The following is a 25439-nucleotide window of genomic DNA, read 5'->3' as shown; positions in this document are numbered from 1 at the left end:
ATAAAAACACGAGCAGTAGAAAGAGCGAAAAGGCGGATAGTGTTCCCCTGGGTTTCGACTAGAGCGGGTTCATTAGAAAGTGTTATTACTTTTTGGGCGTTTGCAGAAATCATATCTAAGCACAGAAACTGTAGCACCGAGGTCCACCACAGCGTCTACGAGAACTTCTTCCACCATAACAGAAACCATGTTGAAGGGGCGTGCTGGAGGAATATCAGTATTACTGTTACATGCAGGTTCTCCTCAGAAAACTGCATCATTTAGTTTACCGACCGGTTCTCAGTGGTAAACGAGGCTGGCCGAAGAGGCGAGGAAAAGCGACGAAAGGGCGAAAGTGGTTGGCGGCGTCTTGAACGGTTAGTGTTCCACGTCTCAGTCGATGCGGGCGGAGGTGGAGACCGCTGTTGTCCAGATGAATAACACCGAGTGTAAAAATACCCACTGGAAAAGTCTCGTTCGCGCATGTCGTACCCGCGACTCTCGTCCTGCTGGCGCTTGCGGCAGAATAGCGATATCTGGCCACGATATCTACAGTAAAAACATGTTGGGCGAGATGGGCACCAAGGCAGGTAGTAGAGGGCATTCGGCGCTACGGGAGATAGCGCACTCAAGAGGGCAGGCGGAGGTTCGGGTGGCATTGGCCGGAATTGGACCAGTGGTGCAGCAGCAACCGACGTGAATGAGGGCAGCGGCAACATAGAGTTTACGTGGCGAGGAGGCGCGGCCGCAACTTGCGCGTACGTTGAAGGGCTGAACAGAGGTGTCTGTACGTTAGCTGGACCGGTGAATGACGTTAGTTCCTCCCTCGCGATGTAATGCAACGCCATGCTTGAAGGCTGTGTGACAGATTGAGAAGGTGGCGAGAATCTCACTGATTGGAGTTCTTCGCGCATGATCTCCCGTATCATGTCACGCAGGTCCCAGTCCGCTTGACAGTGTTCGCAATTACCCGACTAAAGGCGAACAGAATCAAGTTCGTCGAGCAGTTATAATAGATGCCTACAATATGATAGCTCTTAGGGGCTTGTTAAACAAGGATATTTTTGCAAGCGAGCGTTTCATTCATACAAGTAAGCCAGAAAACTACACAACACCTTCTTCTAGTTTGCACTGAATGTACCTAGAAGAAGCGTGCACAATTTTTTTTTGTTTAAGCACACTGCCTGTTACGAGTTGTGTCACAAGGAGAATAATGCAATATAAATTACCAGTCGTGCCTTTTAAAGATATACTTATATTTACTCTTCTTGACCGTGTGCTGTCGCAATCAGTCCCGTTTCAAATACTTCAGACGTGGTAACGTTTACGACAACATGAAACGGCAAGTAACATAAGTTGTGGCTTTCATGGCCGTAACGAAAAAAAAACACAGCTTTGCCGCAGAGGCGAAGAAAGGAACGTAATAGCAACAAATTGGAAGATTAAGTGCCGAATGGCAAGCAGATCTAAACGTGCCCCGCGCTTCACACGCGCAAATGACGCACGAATTGTACTGGCAGATACAGAAGAACGCCAATGAGTGTCTCAGTTGGTACTTCGCTGTGTCTGAAAAGCGCGCCCTTTTCTCAAGCGAAGACGGCTGATTAATTGCAGTGACCATTGTGCGCCCGGTAACTACAGCATAAACATTTCGCTGAAAGGCCAACGCCAGCCAAGACGTACTATTGTCTCCACTTGTACATAAGGGCTCGTGAGCAAGCATCTATCTTCTCTACTCTGAGGGGCAAAGTACGCGTAGAGATGTACGCTACCTAGACGCCATGCACTCAAGGCGGCATCTTGCTGGCAATGCCCAAAATACGATAGTCTGTACCCCTCCCCCCACCCACACTGTTGCGAAGCGCGCCTCCGACGACGTTACGAAGCGCGCCATGAATCTCACCGCTGCAACCACTGCTTCGAAAGACGGCGCCGCCAACACGGTCCCGAAGGCGCTACTGCTTCGAACTCCGCCGTGAAGGTCACCAGCCGTTTGGTAGCGTAGGTTTCTCAGCTTGCGACTGCTTCTGCGCAGAGCTGATAGACGAGCGGACGAGACGACGGTGAGTTAAACAAGGTTTATGTACAGCATATATACAGAGGCATTACAAATTCGGCACTGGGGCCGACAGCTTAGAGACCCGAAAAGCCAAGCTCTCCTCTCTAACACATAGCTCTCCTGCTAACACATAGCTCAACTGCTAACACAAAGCTGAACTAACACATAGCTCGACTCCTTTGACACACATGTCTGCTCTCAAACAGGTCTGCTCTCAAATAGGTCTGCTCTCAAATAGGTCTGCTGCTAACACATAGCTCAACTCTTACTCATAGGTCCACTCTGACACACATGTCTTTAACCACCTCAAGTTCATGGTATATACTAGTTCACTGTATTCATGGAACTGCGGCCCAACACTCGCTAAACCTTTCTAAAACCAAAGAGGTTACGCCCAGCGAGTATAACGTAGCAATCCTTTCTTGTCAGATAGTGCTCAATGTACATGCCAATGGCTGTTAAGGGGGAATGAGATGCTGGAAAATTAGGCTTTTAGCTAACGCGCACGCTGTGGATTTTTTATTGTTCAACAACACACAGAAGAAATCTCCCAACGGCACCACCTTGAGGGTTAAAGGTTAAGACTGGTTACATTCTGCTACTGCGACTAAAAAGGACAAATTGGTGCCACTCTAAGGAACTTCGCCTCTAAACGAAAATGAAACTTCGAGCTCCAAGACAATAGGCCGATGATCAGATACGTACACAGGAGAAGGTGGGAAGGACGGAAAGTTAATCTGACTCAAACGCCTTTAACGCAAGTGGGATATAAGCCCGGTCGAGCCTGCTGGAGGATCGTCCGCATCCCCATGTCCAAACAAAGGTATTTCCGTGCCCTAAATTGTGCGCGTCCAGTAATGAAAAGTGGTAGACAAGTCGTCGCAGCTCGAGTGAATTCCAAGCAGACCGCCCCCAGCCAGGACCTTGTACATCGGTACGCGTATTTAGAACGCAGTTGAAGTCGCTAAACACAATGACATCACGACCGTCAAGAAAAAGACATCCAGGTCCTTAAAAAGTCATTAGAGTGTCCAGCTTGTGATGGCCCATACACACACAGTATCCTTAATCTGAAAGAAAAGTAGCTATAGTCTAAAGCCAAAACCCTGCCCACACCATCGTAAAAAGCATGATGATCCGGCAATAGAGCCCGAATAAAAATAACAGTACCTACTCCCGTAAAACGAGATGTAGCCAAATAGAAATAACAATCTAGGTTGAACTTTCGTTTAAAAGCAAGCAGGTCGAATAGCGAGAAGAAATTTGTTTCCTTGAGGCACAAACAATCACCGTTTTAAGCACGAGTGACGCTGATCACTTCAGCCTGCTTTGCCGTTCTGCGAAAACTCTGAAAGTTCACTGAAATATTATGCAGTGTACTAGTCATTATGAATTGTATAGACTTGGCTAGACACATAGCTCTAGACGGTGTCCTGGAAAGTGTTTAGGGGACACTTCCTCAAACCAATCACAACGCACTGTTTGACCCTCCAAAAGAGGGTCGAGATTTTTCGGACCGTTGGGATTTACCACGGCCATCACTGCGTTCATCGGAGCAAGAGCAGGAAGTGTGCCATCGCTTCGTTTCACGTGGAGCTCCCATGTCGACGCAAAAATTGGCAAGGCTAGACGGTCCGATGCTACTATCCAGTCCCAGGCTAAAACCGTCTTCCGAAGACATGTCCTGTGGAAGTAGGGACTGAGCCGCCTGAATAGTTGGATCCACATCCTTGATGCTGGCAGCACTGCCCGCGTCTCGGCAGGCTGGTGTAGGCACCCTTTGTGTGGGCGTTTTTTTACGTGTACGACGCGATGACGAAGTGGTCCGAGCGGCACGAACAGAAGAAGCGGTGGTGTTTTCGGCACTGTTTTACGAAATAAAAGGGGTCGTAGGGTCAACTGCAACAGCAGAAGCCTCAGAACTGGAGTCATTTGTGCACTGAACATCAAGCGGCGTCAGAGAAGAGACGCCGACGCCGTTTGCAGGGAAGTGCGTTGCGTCTTTCGAAGCGCATGATTCCTGCACCAGCGGGGAGGCCGACGCGCCGAGCGTCGCATCGACAATCACGCTTTCGTTGTGCGCTTCGTTTGAAGCAACTTGTAGGGGTGAGGCCAGCACAGCATCGGTAACCTCCTACGCGTACCCCGAGTTGGTAGTTGGTTCCGTTGCCGGTGTGAGTAGTGTAAAGGCACCAGCAGCAGCATCTGAGTGAGTAGCGGACAGGGCAAACCACAGTTGGGTGGCCATCCCCGCAGCGTCGACACGGGCGGTCAAATCCTTCACTAACGTGACCGTGCACACCACAGCGACCACAATACGGTGTTGTGCACTAGGCTAGTAGATGGTCCCGTGAGCCGCGTTTTCGACATGCACGCTGGAGACCACGTTAGTCGAACGTGGCATGGTGACCGGAGATGCGCCAGCAGTTCGACACAGGATTAGCGGTGTTCATCTTCATTCAAACAAACCGCGTTCCAGTGAGTACGCCACGTCGCCCACTTATCAAACCAGTGGTGACAATGAACACCTCGCCATATGGGTATAACGCTTGGACGAGAGCTTCGTTTGAGACGAACGATGGCAGGAACCGGCAGGCGACTTTGGTCACTTGTGGCCCAACGGAGACGACTTGAACACGCTCACCGCCAATCACCAGGGAGCCAGCATGGACGATTAGAGACAAGGAGGCCATGCTTTTCACGGAGAATGGGAAGTTTTAAGCTCCCTGAAGCTGCACACGGTATACCTCTGAAAGGCCGACTAATGAGGCCGTCGCATCAATGATGGTCTCACTAGTTCCCGTAGGGACAACAACGTCGAATACAAGTGCCTTCGAAGGCGTCCAAAACGCGGCGGGCACCATTACTCCTACTGACGGACGCCCCTGGCGTAGAACGCACAGGGACGTCCTTGGCACTTGCGAACCTGAGTCAGGAGCCGACGTGAAGCGCGTCTGCACTCGTCGGCGCTCGCAGCATCTCCTTGCTAGAAAATGGACACGGCGTGTTGAAGCAAGTGTTCCAAGTAGGATAGGTTTTTATATGGCCTCTCTAAAAGTAGAGCTAGACGCAGTACGGATATTTTGGTTTCTAAAGAAGAACCTAGTTGAATGAAGAACGTGATCCTGTAGGCCTTGTTGGCGGATATCGTTAACACTATAATTGGTATTAACACAGTTTATGTGAAAGTTAACCAGACTTCAAAACCTTTATAAAAGAATTAGAGTTTTATTTGCCTGATCAGACTAACTGCTGGCACTCTGGATTGTATATAATGAAAGATGCTTGAAATCCTACAAGGCGGTTAAATTGGTGAGCGCAGTTTGGGCGAGGTCTTGTATCTATCGAAGAATTTGTTACCCGAAGATCGTAATATACAATGTCCCCTAGAATGAAAAAAAGACTAATTGCGTGAACAGAAAAAAAAGGATGGCACATCACATGCACTGAAAGTGTGCACTGCATTTGTTTACCTCGACTTCTTATGCTCTGTTTCATGCACACGTCCATGCACAAAGTCCATGCACAAGTACATTTGCAAAAAATTTGTTATATTTTTGTTAATCGCATGAATCACAAAGACTTGCATTGCGTGAAAAGGCACACAAAGCCTTCTCACACTTGATATTGCTTTGCGCGATACGTGTCTTAGGTATCAGTGACATCAGTACTCAGTACGACCAATTTGTTGCTGTTAAGGTTACATTTGCGTGTATGCTTGGCTATGTGCCAAACAGCTACGTAGAGACAGTCTATGACACCAGAGAAATATCCATACTTTCGATGATGCTGAAGCGTCTGTGTTGTTTGATTTTGAAGTGTCTGGTCTTTAAAGTGAGCGGTATTCAATATAGCCTATCAATCGCCAATCTATGAAATACTATAGGCAACACTAGGAGAATACTGCAGCTGGTTCGATTACCAATGAATAATTGTAGTCGGTCGTTTTGATGTCATCGGGATAATTTTTTAAGTCTCCCACTTATGAGGCCACGTGTGGTCATTAACCTCAATTTCTCGATAAGGAGGGTACAGCTGTTGATTATAATGCCATTGACGACGTTGTCATACTTGTGGGTTTGACTTTAAAATAAGTTGTTATTAGCTGTCGGTGTCCACTTTCAGCAACTTTTGAAGTATGAGTTTTATTGCAAGGTATGGACTGTTTTCGATTTTTTTAAGGTGCAGGAACTAGCTGGTTAGGACAAAATGTCCGCTCTTCTAGAACAAAAGCTGTCTTCTCTGTCGTTCCTGATAGAGCTATCATCGGTTCATTTCTTCGACTAGTGTATAAAGCCATTATACAGATTGATAAAACCACCAAATTTGTAATTTTTAAAAGTGGCCTAACTTTGCACTTCTCCAATGCAGTATTTTCTTGCATAATCTAAAGGACAAAAAATGCACCAATTACAAGGTGTTATGAAATATTATTACCATCTAGAATTTTTTGCCATGAAACTGGCGTGTGGGGAACGAAGCAATTTTACTAAATAACGCCGCATTTATTAAAATTATATTCAGCCTGACTGGCCCAACTTCCGGGCAAAGGCATCCCCCATGTTTAGATAATCAACTCGTCCCTGTGATTTCGGCGGCCACGTCATAGCTGCAAACTTATTGTTCTCGTCGAAAGAAAAGACCAACTTTGAGTTGAGTTGAGTTGAAATAACTTTATTTGTCCAATGGTTGTTTCTCTGCCCGGGACTTGGCTGCCAGGAACACATCGTTCGAGGAACATCTTCCGAAGTGCTCGGCGACAGCCTTGGGCTGCTGAATGGCCCACACCTGGTCTTCGGGGGCCTCGCTGAGAACGGCAGCTTGCAATCGCTCAGCAAGGCGCCCAGTTTTAGAGGGCCCCTCAGTTGACGTCGTCTTTTCTCGTGGCCCATCTTTATCTCTCGTGCAATGCCAAAGTATATATAACATATCGGCCTCTTCGTGCGCACACTATAGACAGCCGGGTGACGGATGAAGCGTGGGTCATAGGCAGTTCAGATCGTAGCGGTTGGTGAACGTGCCCGTCTGCAGCCTTCTCAGTTCCACCGCCTGCGACCTGTCTAGGTGCACGTGGGGTTGCGGAAATTTCTTCCTATCTTTGCTATAGTGCTCAAGCAGGTCGTTGTATGAGTAGGGAATTCCTCCGCATAGCAGACGGTGCACCTCTGTTGCCTTGCCTCATCTGCACCAACTTCAGTTTCCGCAGCAACGGAGGTGGGGTGGTGGTCATTGCGGCAGTGCCGGTGCGTGTGGCCACCGTCATGCCTCCGCTGGTGCTCTTCCCAACCACGGTGGTGACTGCTCCCTGGGTGGCTGCGTTGTGGCGGGTAAGTTCCCTTGCGACGAGATGGGCGCGCTCGTTATGGTTGGGCGAGATGCCGGTGAGTGGATGTTGGCGTTGATAGATGCAATGTCTCCCATGTGTGCAGGAAACCACTTGAGAGCCTTGTCAATAATCTTGCCTGACGTGAAGTCCCCAGCCCTGGCTTTAAGCATTCGTGCCATCTCCTCGGACACCCAGCCTTTAATATAGCACCCAATCACTGATTTATATTCGCTAATAATCAGGGTGTGGTAGGCACCGCTGTGGAGTACCGCTAAACCTATGGCGATCTCTTCTGCTGCTTCGGCTGATGGCAGCCGCGCTGATGCCGTGAGCCGAACCTTTCCCGTTGTATCCAGTACCACCATAGCGAAAGCATGGACGACCGTGTTAATTACGTAGTAATAATTATCTAGAACTCTATAAAACGCATATCATAACGGACATCCTTTCGTCTCGTATGGTAAAGTCTATACTTACAACTGGCTGGCTTACTCAAGCATTACCGATAAAACGCACAATTATTGTGGCGTTTGATCATACCTCAGTAATGCTTGTCCGTAAGCTTATATTATATGAATTCACTGTCTGCATTTTCTGCGCCTGTTCATGGCATACAACTCGGAAAATAATAATAGTGGTCAATTGCCAGCAAATTAGTCGGCTTAGAAACCAGAATGCAGACACATTCAGTTCGCCACCCAGAGACTTTGCCACCCAGATGCATTTTAAGCATCAATGTTTCTTTATAGATGTAGCATGTTATATTGTTTTCAGCTGCAGAAGTTCACCAATGGATTCTGAAGTTGATATAGTTTCTATATTGTACTATACATGTCGCGATGTGTTATTAGTGCACATTTCAAATGAAAACCTACTGCATTGTGGCTGAGAATTTACTTTTATTTTGCTTTATTTTAATTTTTATTTGCCCCTTTTTTTAACCATTCATTATCATGTCGCTGTATCTGTTTCTCTTTTGTAGTTATGTGCAGCACAGTGTGCTGTATACGCGCCAAAGTATACATTCAAGGAGCTGGAACTAGTCAAGCTGCTTGTCGGCGTTTTCTTTCATCCTCCCTTATATTGATGAAAATTGAGAGACCTCTTAATATTCATAAATAGTGGAAGCGTCTCTAATCGTGACCTTTGGTTCAGGTATATGCGTGAGAGAACCTCCCATTTTCCTACATAAAAAAGGCTTGAATTTTCAGGGCAGGAAAAAATACCTTCACTAGTATAAGTGACTTTCGTGCGCACGAGTGTAGACGGAAGTGGCAGCTCCATTTTAAAATAAAATGAGTTGTTAGTCTGCACTCGTCCTTTCAACTTCTACTTGTTCTTCGTGGCCTCAACAGTTTCGTTTCACTTGAGGGAATAACTAAATATAGTCTTAATATGTAAATGTGAAAATTCATGAACACGTACAGTCTACTAGTGACTCGACCTTGAAGACAGCGCAGGTTTTGTCTGGATCCATGTAAACCATTTTTTCAGTGCTTAAGAAGGTGTCTGAAAAACGAAAAAAAAGAGAAGCCTAATATAAAGACGAGCGTGTATACTTTCATATAACGCAACCATGAAATAAAAACATTAATTATAACTAGCTCTTTGAGCTTCATGAATGATCGCACTGCAGTGCATGGAAACCTTTTTTCTGAAGCAAACGACGAATCACGCTAACAGAAAGGGAAAATTTCTATTGGGTAGTTTTGTATTGCCTTACTCTGCTGCTTATTCATGAATGGTTCTATTACTTATTGGCTCATTTATTACTTTACAAAGAACTGATAATTGGGCTCAGTCTACATACATGAAATGTGACAGAGTACACAATTCTAAAGGAAGCCTAAAACGACAGTTTTTTAGGCATTAACGTGAATGTCGCCAACGCCCCCGAGTAAAGATACGTGGTGCGTCTCTCTACTCCCGGGTACATTGAAGAAAGACATGTACGAGAAGCATAGGGCATTTTTCAAGGAAAACACAATGCGTGGGACGTGTTATGGCTGCACTCTTCGCGTAATTTTGCAAAGAATGTGTTTCCAGAAATGTATATCAAGTTTCTGAAATATGGTGGAAATAGAAAGTTTACTCCCGGCTTGCATAACAACATTTCTTGTAGTACCAGGAATTCCAAATAACATGACTAGAGACTTCATTTGCAGCATTCAGTGTAAATCTAAATGATTAACTTTTAATTCATTCGATACAGGCGCTCCGGCCATAACAACCCTTGGAGGTGCGCAGCCGCAATCGCCGCCTTGAGACTTCGAAAACGGATGGTGTGGTGAATATTCAGGAGTATTCAAACTCTGCCAAAGTCAAGGGTGAAACAGAAACCAGAGAGTCAACCAGCTTAACTTGAAAGTGAGCAACTACGTTATTTTTGCTCAAAACAAACGTCACACTCGAGTTACTTTTCTGTACTATTGAATATATTCTTGCAATGCCTGCTGTTTGCAACATTTGGTGCAACAACCAGTGAAGTTTAAGGATGCTTTCGTTAAAAACACTAAACTCTTCAGTGATAGGAAATTTTCAAGCGAAAGTGGCGCCTACATGGAAAGGGCTCCATAGTTTCATTTTACATGATAACACATTGCACTAATAAAAACCTGAGTCAACTGGATGTTTAGCCACTGCTGCTTTGATATCTATAGTCATAAAAACACGTCTGCGGCCATAGAAAAATAAATGAAAAGGTATTAAACAATTTCACGTTTTCTTTATTTTTATTATTTTCCAAGTCCTTTGTTTTGAACCCTGCAAAAGTAATGTGCGCATACATATGAAAAGTTATTCACTAGGCTTAACAATGTGACTTAAATAATACTAATAATATGCTTGGTAATAATAGTATGATCATATTCAGTGTTAATATTACATTCCTTATTTCCAAAAACCCTTGAAGTGATTACAGGTCAAAGACGCTTGAGACCTAAGCAACAATACGCAGCTATCCGTGCAATGCAGTCAGTTATGTCACACATATTTAGGAACATAAAGAAAAATTATACAGGATACATATTTGTCATTGGTGTACGCTGACGAGTCACACAAGTAGCCAATATGAAGAAAAAGCTCCCTCTGCTGTACATTCTTTGTTTTTTCACTCCTTTTCGTGTTCATTTTTGTGTACTCATTTTCCGCTCTTCTTTCCGTGTTCCTAAACAAATATTTCTTTTACCACCTATTTGTCATGTTGTACATGAAGCCCGTGCAACGACGACTACGACGTTACAGCGGCAGAAACGTGCCAGCACGCATACGGCAGTAACAACTCAAATGAAGACGCGCCACCTCACGTTCTTACGTGGCACGTAAAAATTGGGAGAAGAAAAAAAAATTGCCCGCAGCTTCCCTCGGGGGAACACTGAGGAGGATGCGGAGCATATAATTGGTTAACGGGGTGTTAAAGTGCGACTTACTTGGGTCGATGGCTAAATTGGTTAACGTGGTTGTGAAATGGGGTGTTAAATTGCGACTTACTTGGGTCGATGGCTAAATTGGTTAACGTGGTTGTAGGAGGGGGTGTTAAATGAGTGAACACGTACACACGTATGCGAAAGGGCGGCCCTGGTCGAAGGGACGTCGATCATTGTGTTTGTGAATTCGTTGGAATTCATTTCACCGCGACCTTGGACGTCGACGCGCCGTACAAACCAACCGACGAGCGGCAACTGAGCGAGCGAGCGCCGACCTTGAGTATATATACAGCACGACGGCGCATGCACTGTCAGCTGTTGAATGTTCTCGAAGCGCGACGCCACATGCGCGTCCACTGGAGAATCAGGAGAATTGTAGATGTCGAACGCGGTGTGTAGAGGAGGAAGGGTGCACAGATGGTGGAGGAGTGAAGCGCGCGCGGTGTGTAGAGGAGGAAGGGATGCACAGATGGTGGAAGAGTGGGCGACGGCGCGACGGCGCATGCGCGCGCGTCAGCTGTCGAATGTTCGATAAGCGGTGCGGACGGCGCACTACAAGGCGCGAGTATAAGATGCTTCCGCATCTAATACCACGTAAGTGATCAGACTGTGCCAGAATCTGGAGCTGACAAGACGTTTTGGCCTGGGCGTACGTTAATGTTCGGGAGACCAACATTGTCCTAGCTACCTAGGCGGACGTCAACATCCGCCGGACTTCGCAAACTGCACGACAACCCAGCTGATCCATCTCGTCCACGGCCAGCGACGCAGCTACGGCTATCAAGTAAATCTCGAACACCCATCAGCTCCACATTTTTAAATTCGAAGCATTTCTAAGCGAACTTCGCCGACCCGAGCGTATCTATCTATCTATCTATCTATCTATCTATCTATCTATCTATCTATCTATCTATCTATCTATCCATCTATCTATCTATCTATCTATCTGTCTATCTATCTATCTATCTATCTATCTATCTATCTATCTATCTATCTATCTATCTAGCCACCTACGACATTTAGCTCTCCTGGCCATTTCGAAAACGGTATTGATAATAAATCTTTATGGCGTAACACGACTGTATGACCAGCATAATTGATTGATCATAACTTGAAAATCATGATACGTATGTGTCGCATATCTGTACACGCGCGCTTGTGCGATACACTGTCACGCGGCCCATATCGCAACACCCTCGCCCACGATGTGAATAAAAGCGCTTGGCGTGCGGAGGGCCGGGGGCACTTTCTTTCGGCACTCTTGGTTATCGCTACGTTGCTGGCATGTTTGAGTACTGGCGGCGTCTTCATACCCGGAAGCCCTGTAACACGACATAGTTCTTGGCGACGAGGATCTTGGGACCCTGGTGGACTGCCACAAGAAGAGAAGTCAGTGAAACGATGTCGGCGCACTTGGGGCAAATAGAACCATTCGATGACTCTTCAGCAGATTGGGCAAGTTATGAAGAACGCCTCCAAGCATTTTTGCGTGCTAACAAAGTCTCGGAGGATCAGAAGGCTGATACCTTGATAAGACTAGTAGGACCGAAGACGTACGCATTGTTGAAGTCGTTAACGTCTCCTGAGACTCCCGCAAAGAAGTCTTTTGAAGAATTCTAAGCTTACTGCGAAACCACTTTCTTCCTAAACTCTCCATTATCGGCGAAAAGGCCACATTTCATCGCCGCTCACAAATGCCGCAAGAGACTATTACTCAGTATTCCGCAGAGCTGCCTAGACTCGCGCAAACTTGCGAGTTCGGTACTTTTCTTGATCAAGCGTTTCCTTCAATGCAAGGTATAGTGGTTTCAACAGTAAGGTCATCCTTATAGAAATTCCTTGTCGTTAACCACGCTATTCCTGTCTTGGTCTGGCACCGAGTGTGCGCTACGTCAAGTTGGAGGATATGGTGATCGGTGCCTAAGGTTTCTGTTAGCACACTGCACTCTGCCCGGGTGACGTTAGCCGTGAAGCTGAGATCGGGAATGGTGTCCCTGGAGACGCTGTTCCCGATTCTCGTCTTCTGGAGAGAGTCGTTCTACAATGTTAGTCCGTGGTGCTGGGCGACATCGTGCACCCTAGAGCCTTTCTCCGTGGTGATATGATATCCCCATGCCGTGTGTGAGGCATTGAAGTCTCCCACTATGGCGATCTGGTGGCCTTTTGTGCGCTTCCCGAGTTCTCGTACGAAGGGATCGAAATCTGATGGCCTCGAGGGGGGCTGTACACGTTGGGTATGAATGGGCTTTTCTGCCTCTTTCATTCTGGCAGAAGTTCTATGAGGATGTGCTCCGTCTGTTTTTGCTCGACGTCATGTTTTTGCGCTGAAAGAGTTTTCTCGACAAGTATGGTAGTGCGTTGGGTTTGTGCACAGGTCATGTATCCTTGCAGACGGACGTCCTGGGTGTTGGTTTCCTTGAGTGCGATGATGTGGGATTGGTTACACTTGATGAATTCTTGAAGGCTCTTATGTCGTGGGCGGTACGATCTACAGTTCCATTGCCATAGGCGTAAAGTTGATTGCTTTGTTTTTAACTCATGGTAACCGTTCGCCATCTTCGATTGATTCGACGCCACGTCGGCGATCGCGAGTGAGTGAGACAGAGCGGGAGGGGTGGCAGCTGTTCGCCCGCGCCTTTTTCCAATTGAGTTGGCGTGAGTTGCCGGAGGTGTCAAGCTGTGCCACGGTGATATAAGTTTTCCTTATATTGTTGATTGGTGCAGCGATCCCGTCAATCTTGGCATTTAATGTGGTGATTCTGTGTTCGAAGGTTGCGGCCGTTTTTTCAATTGCTGATTGGACAATCTTTTTCATCGTGGCTTGTATGTTTGTCATAGAAGTTTCCTGCAATATCGTTCACCTGGCATTCACAAGAGGTTGAAAATCCGCCTTAGGCAGCATATTGCCCGGCTGCGAGCTTTTGTCTTCTACCACTTGGCATTGTTGTTGCACATTTTCAGGAAATTTGTGCTGCTCCTGGCATTTTTGAAAAAGTTTGTCTACGACATCTTGATGTCTTTTTTTACTCTGGAGCAGGTTGCCAATAAGGCTTTGTTAGTTTTGCTTTTGGCTGTGCTAACTCTAGAACTTGATCTGCTGGTTTTGCAGTCTATCTTCGAGGGCCTCCATGGATGCGGTTTCCGGCGATGTAGAGGTCAAGCTGCAGCCACTATTCGAGTTACTTACCATGGCGACGTAGCTCGTTCGTTTGGCTGATGGCAGGCGCGTGGGAGAGCGGGAGCGTGAAGTAGTTTGCCAGATGGACTTGGATTTGCTACGTCTGGGGAAGCTGGTTTTGCCCCTACTGCTTGATCTCGCCACAAAGGTGCCAAGCTCGGGGAACGTGACAATATACGACTCACGCTGCATTTAAAGACAACTAGACGTTCACGTGCTATCTTCGCTGTAAGGTTACACCGCCATCGTATTTGTATATGCTCTTCGCGCAATGCAAACGATAACATAAAAAATGGTGGTGTAGCTGTACGTTACACTGCAAATGTCGTCGAAAGATGATAGTCTTGCTTCTGGAGAGAGTGAAAAAAATGTTTATTTGATGTTCTGCGCAACAAAATCGGAGAATAGTATTCTGAAGGAGCTGCGTTAGAGTGCCTTGAGCGTGCAGCGGAGGCGAACGAGCGCGTCAGGTCACGTCACACGTGAGGCAAAAGCGCTATCTGACAGTTATCTTATAAAACGAAGGGCATGGCTCCGAGACGGGCGTGCGCTTATCTCAGGGGTGATAAGGTGTAAAACGCAAGACGACTAGCAGGGGCCACCACTGTGTCGTCTTAGCCAGGCATCGAAAACACTTGTATTTCCATGCAAGCGTTGCATGGTCAGCGCACCACAATAAACGCTACGACCCTTAAAATCACTTACGTGTGCCTTTTCTAGTAAAAGACGCACATACAGAATATATACGTGTTGTTATGGTGCCTCAGATATGCGCAATATTTCCTTTTTAATTAACAATCGCGCATGTATGTACGCTGAATTTTGAGCAATATTCGTGGGCACAGCGGATGCGGTCGCCCGTTTGGTGCATCGTCCGGTGCGGTTTAGAATACCCAGCACTGTTAAGGGTGGACAAACAGACAAATGTACAGATAGACAGACCAAACTTTTTGCGCCGAAGGTCCCCAAGAAAAACTATCGTCTTTAAAACTTCGTGGAATACTGGTACTTGGTGCAAAATTTCATTGAGAGTTACTGAGTTGAATCGAAAGAAAATCTTTTATCAAGTTATCTTTCCCTGCATACTTCCTGTAGAGTCAGCAAAACTTTTATATGATTGCATTTGAACGAATGTCAAGATTTCTCAATGCACGAATGTGCAAGATATGCCGCACAGCATTCAACTCTACCGCAGGAAAGCGGCAGTGGCTTCCTATCATGAGAAATGATATTGATCTGATTATTTATTTCGTTTACTAATATTACTCACAGTGCCTTCCTAAGTTTCACAGCGAAGGTATTATATGCTATATAATATAGAACGTACAGTTACGCAAAATAAAGCCATACCGTGATCATAGCCATACATTTGCACCCAACACCGTCATACCAAAAGGACAGCGTCATGAATGCTGTCAGCAACGAGCACGATGCGGTAAGTAAACCGGATCACCGTGGCAACACTACCGCACAGAATCAGCGCAAGATTTGCACAGCATGATTTTCGGGTTGTCATACCTGGTTTTCGCACTTAATTTATTTTGCCGAATTCTCAGCCTCACGGAGCTGTCGCTCACCGTTGATTGCTCTCAGTAAGTGTTGTCTTGCGTTTAGCAGCAGTTTCATAAATTGCTTATTGTTTTTTAGCTTTGGCTGATGCTGGCTAGAGCTGACTATCACTGCCTGGTGACAGTCATTTGTTCGATAGTTGCTTTAAAAATAGTTTATGCATACTAACTGATGAAGTAGTGAATGTGTTTGGCTAGTCCAGGTGAATGCTTCTACATGGCAGCTAATCGTCAGGTAGCGTTGCCTGTTACTGTTGTGTTGTGCTTCATATATCTCATTGCCGCCTACGAAACAATCATATTAGTGTGCTTGGTAAGCACTCTAATAAATGCACAATAAATGATGAGGGCGAACAACTATGATGTAAGGGTGAGCCACTGGGCATGTTGGTATTGCATAATCCGAGGTACAAGGCATGATAAAGTTGGAAAATTCCACGTACAGGGGGAATCGATGTTATGCGAAACGCGAATGAGAACGTTCGATATATCACTTTAAAATCATCAAAACGTTACGAGTTGGAGGTAAATGATGCCGTACACGACTTCCGTGTGATGATTATCTGGTTTGAATGTGTACTTTACCTTCGTAGTCTATTCACGTTCCGTGATACCAAATTTGGTATATGTAGAGCCAGCGAAACTACCACGAGCACGCTATAAGCATGGTATGTTGTCATGTTCTTACATGACATGCTTGTCAGGATTATCGTGTTTGCACCAGTCATATGCTTTTGCCATCTATTGACGTCACGTAACACCAAATTTGGTATATGTGGAGCTACCAAAAATGCCTCGAGCACATCGTGCAGGGCCCACTATAGGCACCCGGCAATGCACTTTACGAGATCTGATGGTAGCGCCAGAACACACAGCCCGGTAGGTAGGCACAGCAAAACCGAGTCTTCAATGCGTAGCCTAGTGAGTAGACGCAGCAAAACCGAACTTGCACGTGCATATCATTTTCTTTTTTAGTTGTGAGCAAGCGGTCACGGCTGATTATGTAAGCACCTAGGAAGCGTTCTTTGCAAACGTGTGAAAGAGAGCACTAACACTTCAGCGTGTCACTGTGTTCGGCGAGCGTTCCATTTTCTTAGTATCCGTGGTGGTTGGTACCAACAATGCTGAGGTGACCAAAAGATCTTTGTTGCACCCTCTGGTTCACTGTCGGGTGCCTATACCACAAAGTAGCGTTGACGTGCGCGCACGCTGGGCACAGCGTGCGCGCGCGTCAACGAAAATGCGACATGCTGCATTTCGCGCCGATGCATTACCCAGACAACACTGCGTCTCCCTCTTTTCGTGACAGATAACTCCGTATGCGCAGAAACGCGCATGCGTCAAAGCAATGCAGCGTGGCGCTCGTCTGCATGTATATGGCAGGACGACCGGTGCCTCGCGTGTCAACGCCGGCGTGACCCGACGAAGTCAACGCCGGTGAGCACGCGCACCGCGTCACGTCGAAATGTACTGGCCCCTTGACTGTGGCATGTAGTCATGATTGCACATGACATGTATCTCATGATTATCCTGTTTTCACCATTCACTTATCTTCGTCATTCATTGTGGTCACGTAATACCAAATTTGGCATATGTAAAGCTAGTGAAACGGCCACAAGTGCATCATGAGGGTGGCGTGTAGTCATGTTGCTATATGACATGCATGTCATGATTTTCACGTTAGGGTCTGTCGCTTGTGTTCGCCATTCAAGCATGTCATACCATACAAGTTTTGCAACATGCCATGTGAACAAAACTACGGCAAGAGCTGCAGGACCATGAAATGTTATTCATGACGCTTATGGCATTCATGTCAGCATTCTCATGTTAAGACTAGTCATATATGTTCTCCGTACAGTGATGTTATTTCATACCAAGTTTGGTATCGATACCGTCATCGAAATGGCCAGGAGGGCTAAAAGTCGTAAATGGTTAGCTAGATAGATAGATATATGATAGATAGATGCAAAGTCGCCGAAGGTGGCTAAGAAATTCTTCGCATTTTGAAGGTGGCAAAGAAGCACATACATACATACGTACGTACATACATACACACATACATACACACATACATACACACATACATACATACATACACACATACATACACACATACACACACACACACACACACACACACACACACACACACACACACATACATACATACATACGAGTGTGTGATTATAGAAATTTTCCTCGGTGATAATAATAATTGGAGGATTACTCCGCCCCCCGAAGTTTCTTGTTCAAATAAAGAGGTTCTTTTGCCAATATCGAAAGAATTCATGCGATTCGCTACAAGCCGGTGACTTCGCTACTACCAGATATTGCAGAGTAGGTGAACAACTACTTCAGCTCGTTGTTCCCAAATGATAACGGAATCGCTCTGCCTTTCCCATCACTAGACGATATACCCCCCCATAGACAACATTAGCGTTTCTGAAGAGGGCATGCTGTCATTAGTGCTAAACATTGAAAAAAAAATCACCTGGAACTGATTCTACACCCAACGCGTTCCTTTTACGTTAGGTGGATCAGTGCACCAAATATTTAACACAAATTTTTTTTCAAATATTTGTCTAGTGGCGAAGTCCCGAGTGAATGGAAATATGCAAAAGGTATTCCGATCCCTAAGTTAGAAAATAGGTCCCTAGAAGCATCGTAAAGGCCTATTTCGTTGTGTGCATATGCAAAATTACTTGTACACGCAATGTTTAAACACAACTTGGCGTTCCCTGGGGCTAATATCACAGACCAGTGGCAGCACGGTTTCCGGAAAGCGTTATCTACAACGACACAACTGTTCGAGTCAAATCACAGCCTCACTGTCACCTTAGGTAACTGATAACTATAGTCAAATTCATTTGTTATTACTTGATTTTGAAAAAGCATTCGATCGCATTTCCCGAAAGAAGTTGCCTATAAAATTAAAACCAATCCTCAAAAATGATTCTTAATTAGCATTTTTCGGCCATACCTTCCACATTGGTACCAAAGTGTTTCTGTAGAAGACGTAAGCTCCACTCTAACAACATTCAATTAGGGATTCCTCAAGGCTCCATTCTTGGCTCACTTCTGTTTTTGGTATTTATTAATGACATACTCTTTGACATACTCAATAAAATAAGACTTTTCGCAGATCAGAACATCCTTTAACATGTCATCAATAACCCTAACTACCTGACAACCCTAAATGAATCCCTGGATGCAATACACTGATGTTCTTTCACTTGGAAGAGGAACATAGATAAAAACTGTTGCTATGACAATTACACGTGAAAAAATGTCCCTTGCCTTTTACCTCTTGCTATAACAATAACAATATATGTCTCGTTCGAAGCTATACATACCTAGGTGTTATAATTACCTTTGATTAAAAGTGAAATGAACACATAGAATACAAGCGAAAAAGGCAATGAAAACACCCGGGTACTTTCAAAGAACCATTGGCAAGACTGCTTATGAAAATAAATGTCGGCGAGCAAAACTTACGTGTGACCCATTCTCGAATACGCGTCTGCTGTATGGGACCTTCACACTTGAGCAAATAATAAAAAACGTCAATCTGTACAAAAAATTGCGTAACGCTTGTTTACAACGCTCACAGTAGAGGCACGTCCCCTTCAGCCCATTTGGAGAGTTCCAACTTGGAAACCTTAAAGCACAGGCACGCCTGTGAAAGACTAGAGCTATTTAATCAGATCTATCATATTAACCTAAAATTGATAGAGGCAAATATTTATTTATTTATTTACAATACTGCCACTCTCATCCGAGAGCATAGCAGGAGGGCATACAAATGTGTGTACAAGAAACATGTGAATCTGCAGGCTTGATTCAAGAGGAAGAACAAAAAAGAACATATGCACACAAAGACAGAATAATTGCACAACTTTACGCATAAACACGCCTATATTACAAGCTGTAGTAACAAGAAGAAAAAATAAACCAAAGAAACAAGTTCATCAAAAAGGTAAGAATAGTTCCAATACAAGGCTGCAGCAACGAAATACACAAGAAATTAACAGATTTGCGAGCTGGAAATGCTACACGTGTGCTGTTCGGTTAGCGCAACAATAAGTGTTATTTCTACACTGAATAATCTAGCATTTTGACGAACTTAGATAACGAGTCAGTGCTTGTTATCACGGGGTCGAGTTTATTCCACTCGCGTATTGCCATGGGAAAAAAAAAAGAGTACATAAACGTGTCGTTACTGCAGGAATATTCGGTTATGGTGCGGTCGTGTTTGTGACGTGTAGGGCGGGTCTGAGAAAAAGATATGTATTTATGCGTATCAATCTTGTAACTGTTATGAATTAGCTGGAACAAGAATTTTAGGCGAGCGTGCCTCGCTCTAACTGACAAACTTTTTATTCCTGAATCAGTCAAGAGGTCAGTGGGAGAGTCAGTCCGTATATATTTATTGTAGATGAACCTTATAGCCTTTCGTTGGACACTTTCAATCTTTTTCACGAGGGTAGTCGAGTGCGGAAACCATATCGTGCTTGCATATTCCAGAAGCGGTCTTACGAACGTTCTATAAGCTAACAGCTTGGTAGGAGTGGGGGACGTCTTTAGGCACCGTTTTAGGTAGAACAGTTTGCGCAACACGGCGGCGGTAATATTTGTGATGTGTGAATCCCATCTAAGATCGGAATTGAGCGTAATTCCTAAATATTTGTGTTGCGAAACCTTACTTAAGGGTATGTCAATAATGAAGTATGTAAACATAGAAGGCTGTTTTTTTGTTGAAACAGTCATGGTAACGGATTTTTAAATGTTTATTGTGATTTGCCAGTCAGAACACCATTTCTTTATTTTACTAAGCGACGTGGTAAGCATTAGGTGGTCCGTATAGCTATTAATTTCCCTGTAAATAATGCAGTCATCTGCAAATAACTTGATGTTGCACTCGAACTTGGAAGTTATGTCGTTAATAAAAATTAAGAATAATAACGGTCCCAGGACTGACCCCTGCGAAACCCCGAATGTCACAGGTACGGTCTCAGATGGTGTGTTTTCGAAGACAACAAACTGGGGCCTGTTCAAGAGAAAGTCTTTTACCCATGCCGATATTGCGTCTTTGCCAATCACGTTTTCCGATTTCCCAATTAATTTAGTATGGCCTACACAATCAAACGCCTTGAAACATCCAACAGAATGATGTCTGTTTGTGCGTGGTTGTTTATTGATAGTGCGAGGTCGTGAACTACTTCTGCTAGCTGTGTAATAGTTGATATGCCGCTGCGGAAGCCGTGCTGATGAGGTGATAAAAAGTTCACTTTTTCCAAGTAAACAGTTAGATGCTTCAGGATTATGTGCTCAAGTAATTTGCATAACGTGCTTGTTAGTGAAATAGGCCTGAAATTTGAAACGTCATTTTTGTCTCCCAATTTGTGAATTGGTACTATTTTTGCTATTTTCCAGTCTTCCGGAAGGGTAGATGTTGAAAGCGACTTGCGAAAAATTAGGCCGAGGTACTTGCTACACCTTTCTGAATATCTTTTTAGGAATTCATTCGGTATGTCATCCGGGCCGGTGGATTTTTTCGGGTTCAAGTTAAGCAATAGTTGCATAATTCCAGCGTCTGTGATGTTAATTTCGTAAATTTTGTCAGTATTGTGCTGTTCCAAATAAGGTGAAATGCCATTATCTGTCGTGAATACCGAGCGGAAGAAATCATTATGCGCATTCGACTTCGCTACCTTCTCTTCTGCTGTTATTGTAGACGACGCTTCAAGACTTTTACGAAAATGCCTCCAGAATTTCTGCGGGCTATTTGTGATAAAGTTTGGAAGGGTTGCGTTGAAGTAATGCTGTTTGGCTTGCTGTGTCTTTGTTTTCAGTCTCATGACTGCATTTAATAACTTCTCGTTACCTGGTGAGTTGGCGGGGTTGATCCTCGCTGCCCGCCGTAACCTTTTTACTTGACGTTGCGCTTGGATAACTTCTCGATTTATCCATGGGTTTTTAGGTTGGTTTTTTTGTGTTTCACAGGTACAAAGATATTGATGCAGTGAAAAACATTGACCTTGAACTGGAGCCACAACAAATTTACATTTGCGGACATGTCTGAGGCAGTTTCAAAAAAAGGTTGGAATTCATGCACGAGATACGTTTGAATACTGTCACTGTTGGCTTTCTGATAATTGATAATGGTTACTGCGGTAGGGCGAACTGTGAATTTAAAATCAAGTACCAACCGACAAACAGGCATCTTGTGGTCAGATATCCCGTCAGCAACGCTTATCTCGATTTGCTCGTTTAGAAAATGGTCGCTCAGAAGGACGAGGTCGAGAATATTTTCAGTGGTTCCTTGCATGCGTGTTGCATCGGCTAGTACCTGGTGAAGGTTAAAATCAAGCATTAAATTAACCAGTGCTTTCGATGACTGAGACGTGTGGTGCATAGTAGCCCTGTCAAAATCAGCGAGGTTGAAGTCACCCATAATAATCACACGATTGCTGCGTGCATGCTGCGAAAGAAATTCTTGGATGAAAGATATACCGTCTTCGCCGGAGGACGGGCTACGATAGACGCATCCAGTGATTGTACTCGGGCCGTCGCAAGCTATCTTACAAAAAACAGCCTCCGCACTTGCTACCTCGGGCAAACATGTGAAAGGGATACATTTTTTAATTAATAAAGCTACCCCTCCGCCTCGAGTTGGCCTATCTTTCCTGATAACTGAGTAGTTTGGGTGGAGCAATTTCATGGCTTGATACGTCTGAGGAAAGCCATGTCTCCGTTATAGCCACAAGGTCAGGATCATAATCAAGTAATATATGCTCGAGTTGTTCTATCTTGTTTAGTATACTCCGGGCATTTATGCTCAGCAAGGTTAGCTCTTTAACAGTGCGTTGCTTCGAGTCGCAGGCTTGCTCAGGATTTCTTTTTGCTTGGTTTCTTTCATTGAACCTTTGCTTGCATTTTGGTCGTTTTTTTTCATCGGTATCTTGTCGCTCATTTCATCGCTCCAAACGAATGCACGCTTGTCAATGTACAATTTGTCAAATGAAAGGGTAACCTTTTCTTTGTTTTCTCGGTTTGGCTTCGCACTATCCCATAGCTTCTTTCTTACCTCTCGTACTTTCGGCGAAAAGTCTGCCGATAGCAAACGAAGTACCTTTCAGTTTGAATCCTCTTTTTAGAATTTCTGTTTTCTCTCTCCAGTCCAACAGCCTAAAAATTACTGGCCGTGTTTTTTTTGGGTGCAGGTTTATCTAACCGATGTATCCGTTCTATGGCAACCTTATCTAACTCGAGTATCTCATTGATTATAGTCGTGTTCACGGTGTCCGCTAACGTATCGCTTGTTTCTCCGTCAACCTCTGAGAGACCGTAAACAATCAAGTTATTGCGCCGGCTACGGTTATCCAAGTCATCCATTTTCTTTTCCAGAACTTCAATGGCTCGACTCATAGAATCAATCTGAGTTTGGCAAGATTCTATTTTAACTTCTAGTATAACCAGGCCATCTAATTTTTTGTCAATGTTAGCTAGCCGCTCTTCTATAATGTCTCTGATGTCGGCCGCTATTGCTTGCAGTTGCTTTGCAATGGCAGCTAAATCCGGGCCTGGGTTTGATTCGATATCCCCGGCTAGCATGAGCAATTTTCGCACAGACACTGCAGTTTCATAGATACAGCAACACAGCCATGGGCACGGCAGCACTACCAAAAACGGGTAACTTGAACGATAGCATTTTTCGTAATTTTTTCTTACCTGCAGTAGGAAGACGAACGGATTAGACGCCATACTGGCAGAGCCGCCGTGCCCAATAGCTGAGGTGCTGGCGGGTAGGCAATTTATAAGCTTGGTGGGCGGTGGCGCTGGTATGAAGTGATGCGCCAAGTGGTCGGCGCACGTTGAGGTCCGGTGATGCAGTGGCAGATACTGTAGATTATCCATGTGGCTGGTTGTATTTGGAAGCGCGTGGCAGCTGGTGACGTCATGGTCTAGTGCAGTCCAAGGCAATCCATGTAGTTCGGCGCTTCTAGCGATGCCGAGAAGCGCCGGTCCCACGAACATCTGCAGTAGGAAGATGAACGGATTAGACGCCATACTGGCAGAGCCGCCGTGCCCAATAGCTGCGGTGCTGGCGGGTAGGCAATTTATAAGCTTGGTGGGCGGTGGCGCTGGTATGAAGTGATGCGCCAAGTGGTCGGCGCACGTTAAGGTCCGGTGATGCAGTGGCAGATACTGTAGATTATCCATGTGGCTGGTTGTATTTGGAAGCGCGTGGCAGCTGGTGACGTCATGGTCTAGTGCAGTCTAGGGCAATCCATGTAGTTCGGCGCTTCTAGCGATGCCGAGAAGCGCCGGTCCCACGAACATCTGCAGTAGGAAGATGAAAGGATTAGACGCCATACTGGCAGAGCCGCCGTGCCCAATAGCTGCGGTGCTGGCGGGTAGGCAATTTATAAGCTTGGTGGGCGGTGGCGCTGGTATGAAGTGATGCGCCAAGTGGTCGGCGCACGTTAAGGTCCGGTGATGCAGTGGCAGATACTGTAGATTATCCATGTGGCTGGTTGTATTTGGAAGCGCGTGGCAGCTGGTGACGTCATGGTCTAGTGCAGTCCAAGGCAATCCATGTAGTTCGGCGCTTCTAGCGATGCCGAGAAGCGCCGGTCCCACGAACATCTGCAGTAGGAAGACGAACGGATTAGACGCCATACTGGCAGAGCCGCCGTGCCCAATGATATAGCCGCCGTGCCCAAATATATTCAACCATCAAAATTGCAAGCAACATAGTCGCACCGTAGCAAGAAATTTCAGAATTTTCATGTAAGACAACAACTTTCCAAACATCAATTTCTCTCGAACAGTAACTAGTTGGAACTCACTGCTCGATCAAGCTGCATCAGGACTGGCTCGCTGGATTTCGTGCCAACCATTTGGGCCCTCGCGATCTCCGACAACAGTGCAGCTCTGGCCGACTGGGCTGGTCATTCGCCATCTCCTGACGCCGATCCCCGACGACAGCTTAGCTCTGGCTGACTGGATTCGCCCTATGCCATCTCCGGACGCTGACAAGAGCTCTCGCCAAGTGGTGCCCCGTCCTCGGGCTCCTGTGACCGTGTCCATCTTGCTGTCTTCTCTTACTTCTGTCGTCCACTGTCCCTGTGTCTCGCTCTCTACTTCCTCTCTCCCTATATGCACCTTCAGTCTTATTCTTATAATTCCATTTTACCCCCATAACTTGTGACCTACTGTTGATGTGTCGCACCAGATGCAGACAGTTACGGGGCTCACTTTTCTCTTCTTTTCCCTTTAAGAACCACATAAGAAGCTGCATCAAGCACAACTGCTTCTTCATTCATGAATGCGGTAGCGAATTGGCCTTTCATCCTTCAATCGATTTGTTGTCATTATATAACAATACTATTATTATTATTATTATTATTATTATGACTATTAATCTTATTATTATTATAATTGGCACTGCATCTAAGATCTTCTGTGTGTATGAGTTCTATTGCTTTGCTATATTGCGCACTAGGTCGTTCGTATGGTACTTTGTTCACACCTGTTACTTTTTGCTTATTGTGTCTATTAGTCATGTTGTTCGAGGTATAGCGCATGCAGAACGGAACAGAGAAGAAAACACAGAACACATACACGGCGCTACATGAATAACCAACTAGCCCGCCGTGCAACCTTAGTAAATTAGTCGTTTTGTTCGTATTTGCTCATTGTTTTTCTGGATCAGTAGTTGGTGCGTTTTTCGGCAAAGTTGCTTATTCTGTCTAATAGGGGCAAGACTTGTTACATTGACTGATGTTTTCAATGTTTACTACTTGGAACTCTTCTACATTTTTTTTCTCTCGACGCATTGCATTTGTTATAAGTCATTCCTGTTGATTTTTTTCTATTGTAAAATGATATATAAAATACA

At 45.2% G+C, this 25439-nt stretch overlaps 2 protein-coding genes across 12 annotated transcripts in view; one reads left to right on the top strand and one right to left on the bottom strand.

Annotated features, from left to right (window-relative positions):
- The window catches only part of LOC142771998 (uncharacterized), a 371379-nt gene that overhangs the window by 280146 nt on the left and 65794 nt on the right, over positions 1-25439 (top strand). For 3 of the 8 annotated variants that reach the window (XM_075874063.1, XM_075874062.1, XM_075874060.1), the window contains one exon: positions 9577-9731. The exons of the other annotated variants lie outside the window; for them this stretch is intronic. The gene's annotated coding sequence lies outside the window, so the exon portion shown is untranslated. The remainder of the gene's footprint in view (positions 1-9576; positions 9732-25439) is intronic. 8 annotated transcript variants of the gene reach the window in all.
- LOC119165552 (uncharacterized) overlaps positions 1-25439 on the bottom strand; it is a 137691-nt gene that overhangs the window by 81917 nt on the left and 30335 nt on the right. For 3 of the 4 annotated variants that reach the window (XM_075874067.1, XM_075874070.1, XM_075874068.1), the window contains exon 4: positions 8790-8873. Coding sequence is in view for 2 of the 4 variants with exons in the window: in XM_075874070.1 (XP_075730185.1) it covers positions 8790-8873 (84 nt within the window). In the remaining 2 variants the exon portion in view is untranslated. Of the gene's footprint in view, positions 1-5246; positions 5425-8789; positions 8874-25439 lie in introns of those variants that run through there. The other variant, XM_075874069.1, reaches the window with a different exon arrangement.

Source organism: Rhipicephalus microplus, chromosome 9 (genome assembly GCF_043290135.1).
Source record: "Rhipicephalus microplus isolate Deutch F79 chromosome 9, USDA_Rmic, whole genome shotgun sequence".
Lineage (NCBI taxonomy): Eukaryota > Metazoa > Arthropoda > Arachnida > Ixodida > Ixodidae > Rhipicephalus > Rhipicephalus microplus.
Note: the sequence above shows the minus strand (reverse complement) of the source record. Positions and strands in the feature narration are given on the sequence as shown.